This window comes from Oncorhynchus tshawytscha, linkage group LG15 (assembly GCF_018296145.1).
Source record: "Oncorhynchus tshawytscha isolate Ot180627B linkage group LG15, Otsh_v2.0, whole genome shotgun sequence".
Classification (NCBI taxonomy): Eukaryota; Metazoa; Chordata; class Actinopteri; order Salmoniformes; family Salmonidae; genus Oncorhynchus; species Oncorhynchus tshawytscha.
Genome location: NC_056443.1, coordinates 30,165,731 through 30,182,600, shown reverse-complemented (window position 1 = coordinate 30,182,600; position 16,870 = coordinate 30,165,731). Strand labels below are relative to the sequence as shown.

The following is a 16,870-nucleotide window of genomic DNA, read 5'->3' as shown; positions in this document are numbered from 1 at the left end:
GGGGCGACACACAATTGGCCTAGCGTTGTCCGGGCTAGGGAGGGTTTGGCCGGTAGGGATATCCTTGTCTCATCGAGCACCAGCGACTCCTGTGGCGGGCCGGGTGCAGTGCGCGCTAACCAAGGTTGCCAGGTGCACGGTGTTTCCTCCAACACACTGGTGCGGCTGGCTTCCGGGTTGGATGGCGCTGTGTTAAGAAGCAGTGCGGCTTGCTTGGGTTGTGTATCGGAGGACGCATGACCTTCGACCTTCGTCTCTCCCGAGCCCGTATGGGAGTTGTAGCGATTAGACAAGATAGTAGCTACTAAAACAAATTGGATACCACGAAATTGGGGAGAAAAAGGGGTACAAATTAAACAACAAAAAAACATTTGTTTGTTTCTTTCCTCATCAATCGACACACAATATCCCATAATGACAAAGCAGAAACAGGTTTTTGGACATTTTTGCTATATTATTTGACAAAATGTACTAAAATATCACATTTACTTAAGTATTCAGACCCTTTTCTCACTACTTTGTTGAAGCACCTTCGGCAGCGATTACAGTCTCAAGTCTTCTTGGGTATGACGCTACAAGCTTGGAACACCTGCATTTGGGGAGTTTCTCCCATTCCTCTCTGCAGATCCTCTCAAGCTCTGTCAGGTTGAATGGGGAGCGTTGCTGCACAGCCTTTTTCCGGTCTCTCCAGAGATGTTCAATCGGGTTCAAGTCCGAGCTCTGGCTGGGCCACTCAAGGACAGTCAGAGACGTGTCCCGAAGCCACTCCTGCATTGTCTTGGCTGTGTGATTAGGGTCGTTGTCCTGTTGGAAGGTGAAACTTCGCCCCAGTCTGAGGTCCTGAGCACTCTGGAGCAGGTTTTCTTTAAGGATCTCTTTGTACTCTGCTCCGTTCATCTTTTCCTCGATCCTGACTAGTCTCCCAGTCCCTGCCGCTAAGAAACATCCACCATGCTGCCACCACCATGCTTCACCGTAGGGATGGTGCCAGGTTTCCTCCAGACGTGATGCTTGGCATTGAGGCCAAAGAGTTCAATCTTGGTTTCATCAGACCAGAGAATCTTGTTTCTCATGGTCTGAGAGTCTTTAAGTGCCTTTTGGCAAACTTCAAGTGGGCTGTCATGTGCCTTTTACTGAGGAGTGGCATCGGTCTGGCCACTCTACCATAAAGGCCTGATTGGTGAAGTGCTGCAGAGATGGTTGTCTTTCTTTAAGGTTCTCCCATCTCCACAGAGGAACTCTGGAGCTTCTTCTCCCCTAATTGCTCAGTTTTGCAGGGCGGCCAGCTCTAGGAAGAGCCTTGGTGGTTCCAAACTTCTTCCATTCAAAAATGATGGAGGCCACTCTGTTCTTAGAACCTTCAATGTTGCAGCAATGTTTTGGTACCCTTCCCCAGATTCATTCCTTGACACAATCCTGTCTCGGAGCTCTACGGACAGTTCTTTTGACCTCATGCCTCGTTTTTGCTCTGACATGCACTGTCAACTGTGGAACCTTGCATAGCCAGGTTTGTGCCTTTCCAAATCATGTCCAATCAATAGAATTTACCACAGTTTGACTCCAATCAAGTTGTAGAAACATCTCAATGATGATCAATAGAAACAGGATGCACCTGAGCTCAATTTCGAGTCTCATAGCAAAGGGTCTGAATACATATGTAAATAAGGTATTTCTGTTTTTATTTTTAATAAAAGTGCAACAGCTTCTAAAAATAATGGTTTTCTTTGTCATTATGGGTTTTTGTGTGTAGCTCGGTGAGGGGGGAAAAAATATTTCATCCATTTTAGAATAAGGCTGTAACGTAACAAGATGTGGACAAAGGGGAAGTGGTCTAAATGCTTTCCGAATGCACTATAGGCTACAGCAGGGTTGATTTTATTTATACGTTTTCTGATCTGAAAAAATATTGTAATGCGCCGCTTGCCTGCTACCCAGATTCCTGTGCTCTACTCTGAATGTTTTTTTATGGGGGGACGGGGGGACGACGACATTAAATACTAAAACACCAGCAAATCAGCTCCAAGTGATTTTAATCTGGGAAATACTATGTTCCAAAGTATTCCCACACATAAGAGATATGTGATCATATAGAAGGCAGTAAGGTCTGGAGTTATTGTTTTAGTTAAATATTATATCCGTTTGGGCTTCATGAGGCCAATTTGCAGCCTACAAATTATTTGTAATTATGTTCCGAACCCTGACCATCCACTCAAGAAAAATAGGCCCGCGGCTGAATTTTGTTGATGATCCCTGGGCTACAGTCGTTGATAAATGTTGGCCTCTTCACAGTGAGGGTCCGTGACATTGACTGTAAAGGGTCCGTGGTTACAACTAGGGGGAGGCGTTGTACTCCACAGTTTTCAAAATCAGGAAGCGCTCGATAGAAAAAGTATCGCACTCAAAGTGAAGTGTAGGCAGGCACAGATAATAGAAGGGACGCGTTCCTCTGCCCAAGCGTTGCTGACGTATGCTAAACCTTACAACGTCTGGAAAGGTATTTTAACTTTAACTAACCACATCATATGTTATAGCCATCTGCTAGACGATGACACAGTCGATGATGTTGCACGCAACCATTGGTTAATTCATGTAACTTCTGCGCAGGGGAACGCGACCCGGAGTATCGACGTCCTTGATAACCCGTGAACTCCGTGCCAAGAACAATTCCTGGATTCGGAAACTGACCAGGAAAAGTAAAAAGAAGATTTGCAGTTAATTTTTATTCTGTTATTTTGTTTTATCGTTTCAGAGGAGACAAGTATCACTTTGAAACGTTGGAGACTGAGGTTTAAAGTCCCGACCGAAAGAGACAGTCTTCCCTCTCCTCTGCACGCGTCGTTTGCCATGGCTTTGACAACCTGTACCAGATTTACCGACGAGTTTAATCTCTACGAAGAGCTGGGAAAGTAAGTATTTTCAATGTTTTTATTATTTATCTCCAATACATATCTGCATTGGATTATGTTTAGCTACGGGTGGTTATTCTTGATTACCTGTTACCTGTGTGTGGTGCACAGAAACCGTACCCGTTGTATTCAAACCGTACGTTTGGTCTTCAAAATGTATATTTCCTAACTTTTCTTTCCAAAACCGTCGTTGCGTTTGTTTTGATATCTTTACTGAATGTTTACGTAGTATTTCAATCGCTCTTGACATTTTCGTCTAACAAGTCACCGCCCTTTTAATGGAACAACAACTGTATTGGGGCGGTAATTTCCTAGTGGTGAGCTGTCGTAAATGGTCGTGTCTAAATTTATGGAGAAATCCCTTGTTTTCCCAGCTGTGATGTCATTCCTTGCTCACAGTAAAATGAAATTGACATAAAATTGACTTATTGATCCACTGATTGCTATTGCCAAGCGGCCAGCGCACATGCCCATTCCGACATGGTTTTATTGGGTCTATTTATGACCTTAAACAAAATAATAAATGCCATAGTTTTAGCAACAATGTAAACGCATCGATATGAGTGATGGGTTTTAAAGCATGGCAGAGCGAAAGGTTACCGCGTTAAATGTTTTTAAAAGCAGCGCTAACCCTGGGTGACTGAGAAGAATCCCTTGACATTACTGACTGTAGCCTGCCCTACTTTACGAGCAAAGCACGGGCGGCTTTGCGGGGTTGGGGACAATTAGGTCACTTGCACTTACCCGGTCTTCAGTGCTTTTTCCAGCGTGAGGTTGCATCTTCTAGCCTAGGCCTACTCTCCACAGTGGTCCACCGAGCATGGGCCTCTCACAGCCATCTCCATCTGAGTTTGACTACTAAAACTTGAATTATTGTGTACACCATTGACGCAAATAAACGAAATATAGATTCATATTTTCAGTATATCCCTATTTATTTGGAGTTGTATGCATCAGGTCAAATACATGGTTCGTTGGACAAAGCCTATGGGGGAAAATAAAAGGCATTTTAGGATAAATGCCGAAAATAAGGTCTGTGGCAAACACAGGCTAAGGAGATTTTATACATTTTGTTCAATAATAATCTTCAAATAAAATTGTATTGGTCACATGCACATGGTTAACAGATGTTATTGCAACGCAGCAATATCTAACATGTAATCTAACAATTCCACAACAACTATCTAATACACACGCATCTAAAGGGATGGAATATGAATATATAGATGAGCAATGACAGAGCGGCATAGGCAAGATTGTATAAAATACAGTATATACATATGAGATGAATAATGCACGATATGTAAACATTATTAAAGTGACTAGTGATCCATGTATTAAAGTGGCCAATGATTTCAAGTCTGTGTAGGCAGTGATGTGCTAGGGATGGCTATTTAACAGTCTGATGGCCTTGCGATAGAAGCTGTTTTTCAGCTTTAGGTCCCAGCTTTGATGCACCTGTACTGACCTCGCCTTCTGGATGGTAGTGGGGTGAACAGGCAGTGGCTCTGTGGTTGTTATCCTTGATCTTTTTATCCTTCCTGTGACATCGGGTGGTGTAGGTGTCCTGGAGGGCAGGTAGTTTGCCCCCGGTGATGCGTTGTGCAGACTGCACCACCCTCTGGAGAGCCTTGCGGTTGTGGGTGGTGCAGTAGCCATACCAGGCGGTCATACAGCCCGACAGGATGCTCTCAATTGTGCATCTGTAAAAGTTTGAGGGTTTTAGGTGACAAGGCACATTTCTTCAGCCTCCTGAGGTTGAAGAGGCGCTATTGCGCCTTCTTCACCACACTGTTTGTGTGGATGGACCATTTCAGTTTGTCTGTGATGTGTACACTGGGGAACTTAACTTTCCACCTTCTCCACTGCTGTCCCGTCAATGTGGATAGGGGTGTGCTCCCTCTGCTGTTTCCTTAAGTCCTCGATCGTCTCCTTTTGTTGACGTTGAGTGAGAGGTTGTTTTCCTGACACCACACTCCGAGTGCCCTCACCCTCACCTCGCCCTCACCCTGTAGGCTGTCTTGTTGTTGGTAATCAAGCCTACTACTGTTGTTGTCTGCAAACTTGATGATTTGAGTTGGAGGCGTGCATGGCCATGCAGTCATGTGGGAACAGGGAGTACAGGAGGGGTCTGCGCACACACCCTTGTGGGGCCCCAGTGTTGAGGATCAGTGACGTGGAGCTGTTTCCTACCTTCACCACCTGGGGGTGGCCCGTCAGTAAGTCCAGGACCCAATTGCACAGGGTGGGGTTGAGACCCAGGGTCTCGAGCTTAATGATGAGCTTGGAGGGTACTATGGTGTAGAATGCTGGGCTATAGTCAATGAACAGCATTTGTACATAGGTATTCCTCTTGTCCAGATGGATAGGGCAGTGTGATGGTGATTGCATCGTCTGTGGACCCATTGGGGCGGTAGGTAAATTTGAAGTGGGTCTAGGGTGACAGTGGAGGTGATATGATCCTTGACTAGCCTCTCAAAGCACTTCATGATGACATAAGTGAGTGCTATGGGGCGATGGTCATTTAGTTCAGTTACCTTTGCCTTCTTGGGTAACGACACTTTTTGTGAATGTTGAAGTATTGATGTAATGATAAAAAGCACATAGACTTCATAATTCATGAAGGTCATGTTAACTAACTGATATTATCTCATAGAACAGAAAGTATGAGATCTCCTAAGCCTGTGTTAACCTCTGACCTTCTTTTTGGCGTTTATTCCAAAACCCTATTCATTCCCTATTCATTAGGAATGACTGAACAAACCTGACATGTGTTAGGACTACAAGCTAGCGCTTAACAGAGCTCGCTATCTTGCCATATATAGCTTGCAGTCCTAAAACCCGGAAATTCTATAATTCGCCACTGTTGTCTTACAACTCAAACAGATAGCTCGAACCAGTCATGACTATTCAACAAAACAATACATAATTTAAGTTTATTTTCAGCAAATGTATTAGTTACATTATTGTATAACTAGAAAAGGAGTTTTGAAGTTGAGGGTGCAGTATTTATGAAGTTTGGCAATGTGGACAAAAATTAGCATAGTTCAACTAGCCAGCAAATTTAGTCAGGGAAAACAAATCTGGGAGAGGATATAGCTGGGTGCACATGAATCCAGAAAATGTATGGTGAAGTCCCTTCCAGACACGGTAGATTCCTCCTCACCACTCTATAGAGAAAGGAAAGGGTTTTTCGATGGAACAAAATGTATAACATCTCCAAAGCCTGTGTTTACCAGACCTTATTTTCGGCATTTGTTCAAAAACCTTCCAAAAACGAACCATGGCGAAATTAGTGCCGACAAAAAGACGCCATCACTATTGCTCTCCATGTCAGTTTGATCGTCTACTCATCACCGTCTTTGTGTGTCCTAAAGGGGAGCTTTCTCCATAGTGAAAAGATGTATGAGGATCTCCAGCGGACAGGAGTATGCTGCCAAAATCATCAACACTAAGAAGCTATCTGCTCGGGGTAGGTGTCTTTACCATGTCTTGGCAGTTTTTGTTGAACACGACTGAATACCCCAAAGCTCCCTGTCAAAAGTTTCCAGTGAGAAACACTTTTTTTTTACCTGGCGTTTTTCTTCGCATTACATGGTAATACGGCAATTCCATTAGTATGCAGTTCACAGGAGGCTGCTAAGGGGAGGATGGCTCATAATAATGTCCGGAACGGAGTGAATGGTATCAAACACATAGACACCATGGAAACCCCGTGTTTGCTGTATTTGATACCATTCCACTCCAGCCATTACCATGTGCCCGTCCTCCCCAATTAAGGTGCCACCAACCTCCTGTGATGCAGTTGTAGAGAAGCACCCATTATTATCACATAGTTGTCAGTAAATAGCAGATAAAATGACGTTACCCAGAGGAATGCTGTATGTGGTTCTGGTTTGTGTCGCAATGTTGAGCAGTCACATGTCTTAGTCTACCAGTCAATGACAGGAAAAATCTCCCCAACATTTCCTTGATTTTTGGACTTCATGCACTTTTTAACCAAGTGACCTGCCCTCCAACTTCCCCACATTTAGCTCCTGCTTTCTTTTTAGTGGACAATGTACAGTCGTAGCTGTATGAACATGAGTCATTTCTGTAGTTGGATGTGGTAAGGCAAACCACGTCTGGGGAGTCTCGCTCAGGGTTATGTCCAACTGTCTTTACAGTTCTTCTTTCATTTTATATCATTAGTGCCCCTTGTGGCGAGGGATGAAAACACCAAGCAAGGTTATGACTCTCATACTGGTATCAGTTAACCTGCTTTGACTTCTGACATGAGTCAGTGTAGTATTCTGTGTCACAACCACTGTCACTATGGGGTAACTGAAGGGATACTGCCAGTAGTAGTAATAATGCAATTTTTATGACCTTTGTATAGTAGCACCAGGATATAGACCCAAACTCTTGCTTTTGTAGAATGGACTGCCTGTCCAGGAAGTAGCTTGGGTCAGTTTTTTTTTCTCCCTTATCTCTCTCTCTCTCTCTCTCTCTCTCCTTTCTGAGGCAGCTGTGGGGAGCGGGTTGGGTTGGTGCGTGGGCCGGGGCTCCCGTTGTCTGTACGACGCTGCTGATTATCCCTCCACAAACCTTAATGGGCTGCTGACAGACACACACACACAGACAAGTAAGGACGAAGAGACAGGAGGGAGGGATGATTAGGACGAAGAGACAGGAGGGAGGGATGATTAGGACGAAGAGACAGGAGGGAGGGATGATTAGGACGAAGAGACAGGAGGGAGGGATGATTAGGACTAAATGACAGGAGGGATGGAGGGATGATTAGGACTAAATGACAGGAGGGATGGAGGGATGATTAGGACTAAATGACAGGAGGGCGGGAGGGATGATTAGGACTAAATGACGGGAGGAGGGATGGAGGGATGATTAGGACTAAATGACAGGAGGGCGGGAGGGATGGGACTAAATGACAGGAGGGCGGGAGGGATGATTAGGACTAAATGAGGGCGGGAGGGATGATTAGACTAAATGACAGGAGGGCGGGAGGGATGATTAGGACTAAATGACAGGAGGGCGGGAGGGATGATTAGGACTAAATGACGGGAGGGATGATTAGACTAAATGAGGGCGGGAGGGATGATTAGGACTAAATGACAGGAGGGCGGGAGGGATGATTAGGACTAAATGACAGGAGGGCGGGAGGGATGATTAGGACTAAATGACAGGAGGGCGGGAGGGATGATTAGGACTAAATGACAGGAGGGCGGGAGGGATGATTAGGACTAAATGACAGGAGGGCGGGAGGGATGATTAGGACTAAATGACAGGAGGGCGGGAGGGATGATTAGGAGGAGGGATGATTAGGACTGGAGGGATGATTAGGACTAATGATTGACAGGAGGGCGGGAGGGATGATTAGGACTGGAGGGCGGGAGGGATGATTAGGACTGGAGGGATGGGACTGGAGGGATGATTAGGACTGGAGGGATGATTAGGACTGGAGGGCGGGAGGGATGATTAGGACTGGAGGGCGGGAGGGATGGGACTGGAGGGATGATTAGGACTGGAGGGCGGGAGGGATGATTAGGACTGGAGGGCGGGAATGATTAGGACTAAATGATGGGAATGTAATTGTATCACAGACAGGAGCTATGTCTAGAACAGAACATGAATAACTGGATAGAGAATATAGCTGGAGAGAGGAAGCTGTAGCCAATTCCTTCCCCTTTATGGTACAGAGAGTAAAGAGAGATTAGATTGCTGAGGTGTTGAATAGAGGGTGGCCCAGAGAGCGTTGAGAAAGTGTATTGGTGGTTTTTTTTTTTTTCATGATTGATCACATTCTAGGATTGGCTTGACTGATTGGCTCCACTGAGCCACTCCTGGCCCCTACCCGAGAGAAGATGAAAAGAGCGGGGAGCTAGAGGGAGTGAAATAAATTGGAATGGGAGGAGAGATGGGTGAGGGAAAGTGAGTTGATGTGCAAGATTTTGTGAGAGACAGAAATGGAATGAATTGAAGAGATAAAGCGAGTGGGGCGAAATGAGGAGGAGAGGTAGGAAAGAATAGTGCTAGCAGAGAGATCTCTCCCTTCCTCAGCTGAAGGTGACCTTGGAGGAGGGAAACCCCAGGTCTGTGTGTCAGTCAGATACCAGGGGCAGGACTGGAGGAACATGGTAAGTAGAAAGGGGGATACCTAGTCAGTTGTACAACTGAATGCATTCAACTGAAATGTGTCTTCTGCATTGAACCCAACCCCTCAAACTCAACTCATCCACCAGCAATGTGTAGCAACCACAATGCACAGCAAACATTTTTGTGCCTGGACGCTCACCACACGCTCACCTCATCTATCGAGGTGAGGAGTGATACAGGATTTTCCCAATTAGGAATGAGAGGAATTATTAGGTGGCCATGATGGAATGGGGCCAGGTTGGGAATTTTGCTATGACACCGGGGTGGTATTACATCCCAGCTGTGGGATGCAGGGTGATATACGTCTGCCAACCTGTAGATTGTTGTCAATTGGGTGATCTTTATCTAATACGCCTATAGGGTGTTATTAAAGCCTTATCAAAGCACAGAAATGTAGACAGTGAATTGGTTTTTGGTTCACTGCACTGTATTACTTAGTTAGATCATGTGTTAGCAAATCAGTCTGTCCCTATATGTGTGTGTGTTCCTTTCTCTGTGTCCACCACGAGCAGGGCACTGATCTAAGAGCAGGGCACTGATCTAATAACAGCCGTCTTACTTTATGTTTGAGGGAATGAGTTACAGTTCGGACATTCAAGGTTACTCTTTGCGCTGGGGATTCCCAAAGTGGGTCGTGTGACTTCTGATAGACGGGAGGCTAAATTCAGAGTCTCGTGCGATAGTGGGACTCCTTAGGGAATAGACCCTCCCTGGTAACCCACACTCCTTTTGGCTCGCCGTGTGGAGGTGTGTTGAAGGTGCAGACCTATCTCTCCTCACACACTTATGTCAATGCATGGGCTTTGGGAGTGTTTTTGACTTGTTGCACTTCTTCTTCTCTCTCATTTGGTGACTTCCCCCTTCTATAAATTGGTTAGCATTTAGTATGTATAGGTTTTTGTGCCTCTTGCTTTGTGGTTAGATGAGCAAGGATGTGTTTTTGAAGCCAACTGAATGTCATAAAGAACCCCCTCTCCACACGCGCACACAGTCCACCATAAATACAAGTCACCCTGGCCTGACCAATATGGCTGACCTTGGTGTCTGGGAATGTTCACACCAGCATGAATACAGATGACTCTATCACCCCAAAGCTCTGTCTAATATGTGGATCTGGGGCACTCACTGTGCTGTAAGGTTCCCCAAGGTGTGAGGGATTTTTTTTTCTCTCACTCCGTTCCATGTATACCTCCTGTGAGGTATTTAAGTATGTCTCTCTTTTTCGCCATCTCTCTCTTTCGCTCTCTTCTTTCTCTGTCTGTTGCTCTTCTCTCCTTTTTCTCTCTTGCTCTCCTCGGTCTCTCTTACACTCTTACGCTCTCGCTCTCTCTTGCTCTCCTCGGTCTCTCTTACACTCTTATGCTCTCGCTCTCTCTTGCTCTCCTCGGTCTCTCTTACACTCTTACGCTCTCGCTCTCTCTTGCTCTCCTCGGTCTCTCTTACACTCTTACGCTCTCGCTCTCTCTCGCTCTCTCACTTTGCTCTCTTCTCACATTCATGGACGGGGGGGTTGAGTCACAAACAGTGTTTAGTTTTTTAGTTTTATTTCCTGTAAATCTGTATTTGTGTAAGAGCAAAGCCCTCAGTCCATTTAGCCCTCATCTTACGGAATAGTGTGAGTCTGAAGTTCAATGCTTTACATGACAGAGCCAATCAGCACACTGGATATTTGACTAAGCTGGAGCATTCCCTGAGCAGTTCTAGAACACCAGAGGAATGAAAAGATGTAACGATTGGTATGGCGTCAGGAGAACGTGTGTGCATTGGCAGTGCCCCCCGACTGAGCATTTCACAGGCAGGCTAAAAATATCATTTAAACAACAGAAACCGAGGGAGGGAGAGGAGGAAGAGCTGGATCGAGTGAGATGGTGTCTGTCAGTGATGAACTATCAGAATGAGCAAAATATTCATAGATCCTTAGCAAAGCTATTTTTATATTTGGCTGCACAATGTTCAATGAATGACCCAATCAATCAATCAATCAAATATATTTATTTGTAGCCTGAATTGGGTCGCATCGACGAATCGCTAAATATACTCCAGGTTCTTGTTATTTTCATTCCATTTCTGCCAAACGGTGACAAGAACAGTTGTGGGGGAAGAGACCAGAACAGCATGAAGGATACATGACGACAGGAAGTCACTACGCCTTGGCCACATCGGAACATCTTATTGGCCGGCGTGTCGAAGGGAAATTGCTTAAACAAACCTAAGAATCTCTATTGCACTCCACACTGCCCTTTCCCACCTGGACAAAAGGAACACTTATGTGAGAATGCTATTCATTGACTACAGCTCAGCGTTCAACAGCATAGTGCCCTCAAATCTCATCATTAAGCTAAGGATCCTGGGACTAAACACATCCCTCTGCAACTGGATCCTAGACTTCCTGACGGGCCGCCCCCAGGTGGTAAGGGTAGGTAACAACACATCCGCCACGCTGATCCTCAACAAGGGGGCCCATCAGGTGTGCGTACTCAGTCCCCTCCTGTACTCCCTGTTCACTCATGATTACACAGCCAGGCACGACTCCAACACCATCAAGTTTGCTGATGACACAACAGTTGTCGGCCTGATCACTGACAACGATGAGACAGCCTATAGGGAGGAGGTCAGAGACCTGGCTGTGTGGTGCCAGGACAACAACCTCTCAACATGATCAAGACAAAGGAGATGATTGTGGACTACAGGAAAAGGAGAACTGAGCACGCCCCCATTCTCATTGACGGGGTTGTAGTGGAGCAGGTTGAGAGCTTCAAGTTCCTTGGTGTCCACATCACCAAAAAACTAACATGGTCCAAGCACACCAAGACAGTCGTGAAGAGGGCACGACAACCTATTTCCCCCCAGGAGACTGAAAAGATTTGGCATGGGTCCTCAGATCCTCAAAAGGTTCTACAGCTGCACCATCGAGAGCATCCTGATAGGTTGCATCACTACCTGGTATGGCAACTGCTCGACCTCCGACCGCAAGGCACTACAGAGGGTAGTGCGTACGGCCCAGTACATTCCCGGGACCAAGCTTCCTGCCATCCAGGACCTCTATACCAGGCGGTGTCAGAGAAAGGCCCTAAAAATTGCCAAAGACTCCAGCCACCCTAGTCATAGACTGTTCTCTCTGCTACCGCATGACAAGCGCTACCGGAGAACCAAGTCTAGGTCCAAGAGGCTTCTAAACAGCTTCTACCCCCAAGCCATAAGATTCCTGAACAGCTAATCAAATAGCTACCCAGACTATTTGTGCAAATGCTCTCACGCTGCTACTTCCCTCTGTTATTATCTATGCAAAGCCACTTTAACAACCCTATCTGCATGTACATAATTATCTCTTACCTCGACACGGTTGCACATTGACTAATGGTCTCCCTGTATATAGCCTCCACATTGACTCTGTACTGGTCTCCCTGTATACAGCCTACATTGACTCTGTACTGGTCTCCTGTATACAGCCTACATTGACTCTGTACTGGTCTCCCTGTATACAGCCTACATTGACTCTGTACTGGTCTCCTGTATACAGCCTACATTGACTCTGTACTGGTCTAACCTGTATACAGCCTACATTGTTTCGGTGGTCTCCCTGCATATAGCCTCCACATTGACTCTTACCGGTCTCCCTGATTATATAGCCTCCACATTGACTCTGTACCGGTCTCCTGTATATAGCCTCCACATTGACTCTGGCGGTCTCCCTGTATATAGCCTCCACATTGACTCTGTACCGGTCTCCCTGTATATAGCCTCCACATTGACTCTGTACCGGTCGCCCTGTATATAGCCTCCACATTGACTCTGTACTGGTCTCCCTGTATATAGCCTCCACATTGACTCTGTACCGGTCTCCTGTATATAGCCTCCACATTGACTCTGTACCGGTCTCCTGTATATAGCCTCCACATTGACTCTGTACCGGTCTCCCTGTATATAGCCTCCACATTGACTCTGTACTGGTCTCCCTGTATATAGCCTCCACATTGACTCTGTACTGGTCTCCCTGTATATAGCCTCCACATTGACTCTGTACTGGTCTCCCTGTATATAGCCTCCACATTGACTCTGTACTGGTCTCCCTGTATATAGCCTCCACATTGACTCTGTACTGGTCTCCTGTATATAGCCTCCACATTGACTCTGTACTGGTCTCCCTGTATATAGCCTCCACATTGACTCTGTACTGGTCTCCTGTATATAGCCTCCACATTGACTCTGTACCGGTCTCCTGTATATAGCCTCCACATTGACTCTGTACCGGTCTCCCTGTATATAGCCTCCACATTGACTCTGTACTGGTCTCCTGTATATAGCCTCCACATTGACTCTGTACTGGTCTCCTGTATATAGCCTCCACATTGACTCTGTACCGGTCTCCCTGTATATAGCCTCCACATTGACTCTGTACCGGTCTCCTGTATATAGCCTCCACATTGACTCTGTACTGGTCTCCTGTATATAGCCTCATTGACTCTGTACCGGTCTCCCTGCATATAGCCTCCACATTGACTCTGTACCGGTCTCCCTGTATATAGCCTCCACATTGACTCTGTACCGGTCTCCCTGTATATAGCCTCCACATTGACTCTGTACCGGTCTCCCTGTATATAGCCTCCACATTGACTCTGTACCGGTCTCCTGTATATAGCCTCCACATTGACTCTGTACCGGTCTCCCTGTATATAGCCTCCACATTGACTCTGTACCGGTCTCCCTGTATATAGCCTCCACATTGACTCTGTACCGGTCTCCCTGTATATAGCCTCCACATTGACTCTGTACTGGTCTCCTGTATATAGCCTCCACATTGACTCTGTACTGGTCTCCTGTATATAGCCTCCACATTGACTCTGTACTGGTCTCCCTGTATATAGCCTCCACATTGACTCTGTACTGGTCTCCTGTATATAGCCTCCACATTGACTCTGTACCGGTCTCCTGTATATAGCCTCCACATTGACTCTGTACCGGTCTCCCTGTATATAGCCTCCACATTGACTCTGTACTGGTCTCCCTGTATATAGCCTCCACATTGACTCTGTACTGGTCTCCTGTATATAGCCTCCACATTGACTCTGTACCGGTCTCCTGTATATAGCCTCCACATTGACTCTGTACCGGTCTCCCTGTATATAGCCTCCACATTGACTCTGTACTGGTCTCCCTGTATACAGCCTCCACATTGACTCTGTACTGGTCTCCCTGTATACAGCCTACATTGACTCTGTACTGGTCTCCCTGTATATAGCCTCCACATTGACTCTGTACCGGTCTCCCTGTATATAGCCTCCACATTGACTCTGTACCGGTCTCCCTGTATATAGCCTCCACATTGACTCTGTACCGGTCTCCCTGTATATAGCCTCCACATTGACTCTGTACCGGTCTCCCTGTATATAGCCTCCACATTGACTCTGTACCGGTCTCCTGTATATAGCCTCCACATTGACTCTGTACCGGTCTCCTGTATATAGCCTCCACATTGACTCTGTACCGGTCTCCTGTATATAGCCTCCACATTGACTCTGTACCGGTCTCCCTGTATATAGCCTCCACATTGACTCTGTACCGGTCTCCCTGTATATAGCCTCCACATTGACTCTGTACCGGTCTCCTGTATATAGCCTCCACATTGACTCTGTACCGGTACCCCCTGTATATAGCCTCCACATTGACTCTGTACCGGTCCCCCTGTATATAGCCTCCACATTGACTCTGTACCGGTCCCCCTGTATATAGCCTCCACATTGACTCTGTACCGGTCTCCCTGTATATAGCCTCCACATTGACTCTGTACCGGTCTCCCTGTATATAGCCTCCACATTGACTCTGTACCGGTCTCCCTGTATATAGCCTCCACATTGACTCTGTACCGGTCTCCCTGTATATAGCCTCCACATTGACTCTGTACCGGTCTCCCTGTATATAGCCTCCACATTGACTCTGTACCGGTCCCCCTGTATATAGCCTCCACATTGACTCTGTACCGGTACCCCTGTATATAGCCTCCACATTGACTCTGTACCGGTACCCCCTGTATATAGCCTCCACATTGACTCTGTACCGGTCTCCCTGTATATAGCCTCCACATTGACTCTGTACCGGTCTCCCTGTATATAGCCTCCACATTGACTCTGTACCGGTCTCCCTGTATATAGCCTCCACATTGACTCTGTACCGGTCTCCCTGTATATAGCCTCCACATTGACTCTGTACCGGTACCCCCTGTATATAGCCTCCACATTGACTCTGTACTGGTCTCCCTGTATATAGCCTCCACATTGACTCTGTACTGGTCTCCCTGTATATAGCCTCCACATTGACTCTGTACCGGTCTCCTGTATATAGCCTCCACATTGACTCTGTACCGGTCTCCCTGTATATAGCCTCCACATTGACTCTGTACCGGTACCCCCTGTATATAGCCTCCACATTGACTCTGTACCGGTACCCCCTGTATATAGCCTCCACATTGACTCTGTACCGGTACCCCCTGTATATAGCCTCCACATTGACTCTGTACCGGTCTCCCTGTATATAGCCTCCACATTGACTCTGTACCGGTCTCCTGTATATAGCCTCCACATTGACTCTGTACCGGTCTCCCTGTATATAGCCTCCACATTGACTCTGTACCGGTCTCCTGTATATAGCCTCCACATTGACTCTGTACCGGTCTCCCTGTATATAGCCTCCACATTGACTCTGTACCGGTACCCCCTGTATATAGCCTCCACATTGACTCTGTACCGGTACCCCCTGTATATAGCCTCCACATTGACTCTGTACCGGTACCCCTGTATATAGCCTCCACATTGACTCTGTACCGGTCTCCCTGTATATAGCCTCCACATTGACTCTGTACCGGTCTCCTGTATATAGCCTCCACATTGACTCTGTACCGGTCTCCCTGTATATAGCCTCCACATTGACTCTGTACCGGTCTCCCTGTATATAGCCTCCACATTGACTCTGTACCGGTACCCCCTGTATATAGCCTCCACATTGACTCTGTACTGGTCTCCCTGTATATAGCCTCCACATTGACTCTGTACTGGTCTCCCTGTATATAGCCTCCACATTGACTCTGTACCGGTCTCCTGTATATAGCCTCCACATTGACTCTGTACCGGTCTCCCTGTATATAGCCTCCACATTGACTCTGTACCGGTACCCCCTGTATATAGCCTCCACATTGACTCTGTACCGGTACCCCCTGTATATAGCCTCCACATTGACTCTGTACCGGTCTCCTGTATATAGCCTCCACATTGACTCTGTACCAGTACCCCCTGTATATAGCCTCCACATTGACTCTGTACCAGTCTCCCTGTATACAGCCTACATTGACTCGGTACCGGTCTCCCTGTATACAGCCTACATTGACTCGGTACTGGTCTCCCTGTATACAGCCTACATTGACTCGGTACTGGTCTCCCTGTATACAGCCTACATTGACTCTGTACTGGTCTCCCTGTATACAGCCTACATTGACTCTGTACTGGTCTCCCTGTATATAGCCTCCACATTGACTCTGTACCGGTACCCCCTGTATATAGCCTCCACATTGACTCTGTACCGGTCTCCCTGTATATAGTCTCCACATTGACTCTGTACCGGTCTCCCTGTATATAGCCTCCACATTGACTCTGTACCAGTACCCCCTGTATATAGCCTCCACATTGACTCTGTACCGGTCCCCCTGTATATAGCCTCCACATTGACTCTGTACCGGTCTCCCTGTATATAGCCTCCACATTGACTCTGTACCGGTCTCCCTGTATATAGCCTCCACATTGACTCTGTACCGGTCCCCTGTA

The 16,870-nt window shown here is 46.7% G+C and overlaps 1 protein-coding gene across 24 annotated transcripts in view; it reads left to right on the top strand.

The window, feature by feature from the left end:
* Positions 1-2,365: 2,365 nt before the first annotated feature.
* The window catches only part of LOC112214809 (calcium/calmodulin-dependent protein kinase type II delta chain), a 104,681-nt gene continuing 90,176 nt past the window's right edge, over positions 2,366-16,870 (top strand). For 9 of the 24 annotated variants that reach the window (XM_042298446.1, XM_042298441.1, XM_042298444.1 and 6 more), the window contains exons 1-3: positions 2,369-2,494; positions 2,605-2,906; positions 6,284-6,378. In XM_042298446.1, the coding sequence (XP_042154380.1) occupies positions 2,845-2,906; positions 6,284-6,378 (157 nt within the window). In that variant the 5' untranslated portion in view covers positions 2,369-2,494; positions 2,605-2,844. Of the gene's footprint in view, positions 2,495-2,604; positions 2,907-6,283; positions 6,379-7,413; positions 7,531-16,870 lie in introns of those variants that run through there. The other 15 variants (XM_042298450.1, XM_042298448.1, XM_042298449.1 and 12 more) reach the window with 8 other exon arrangements.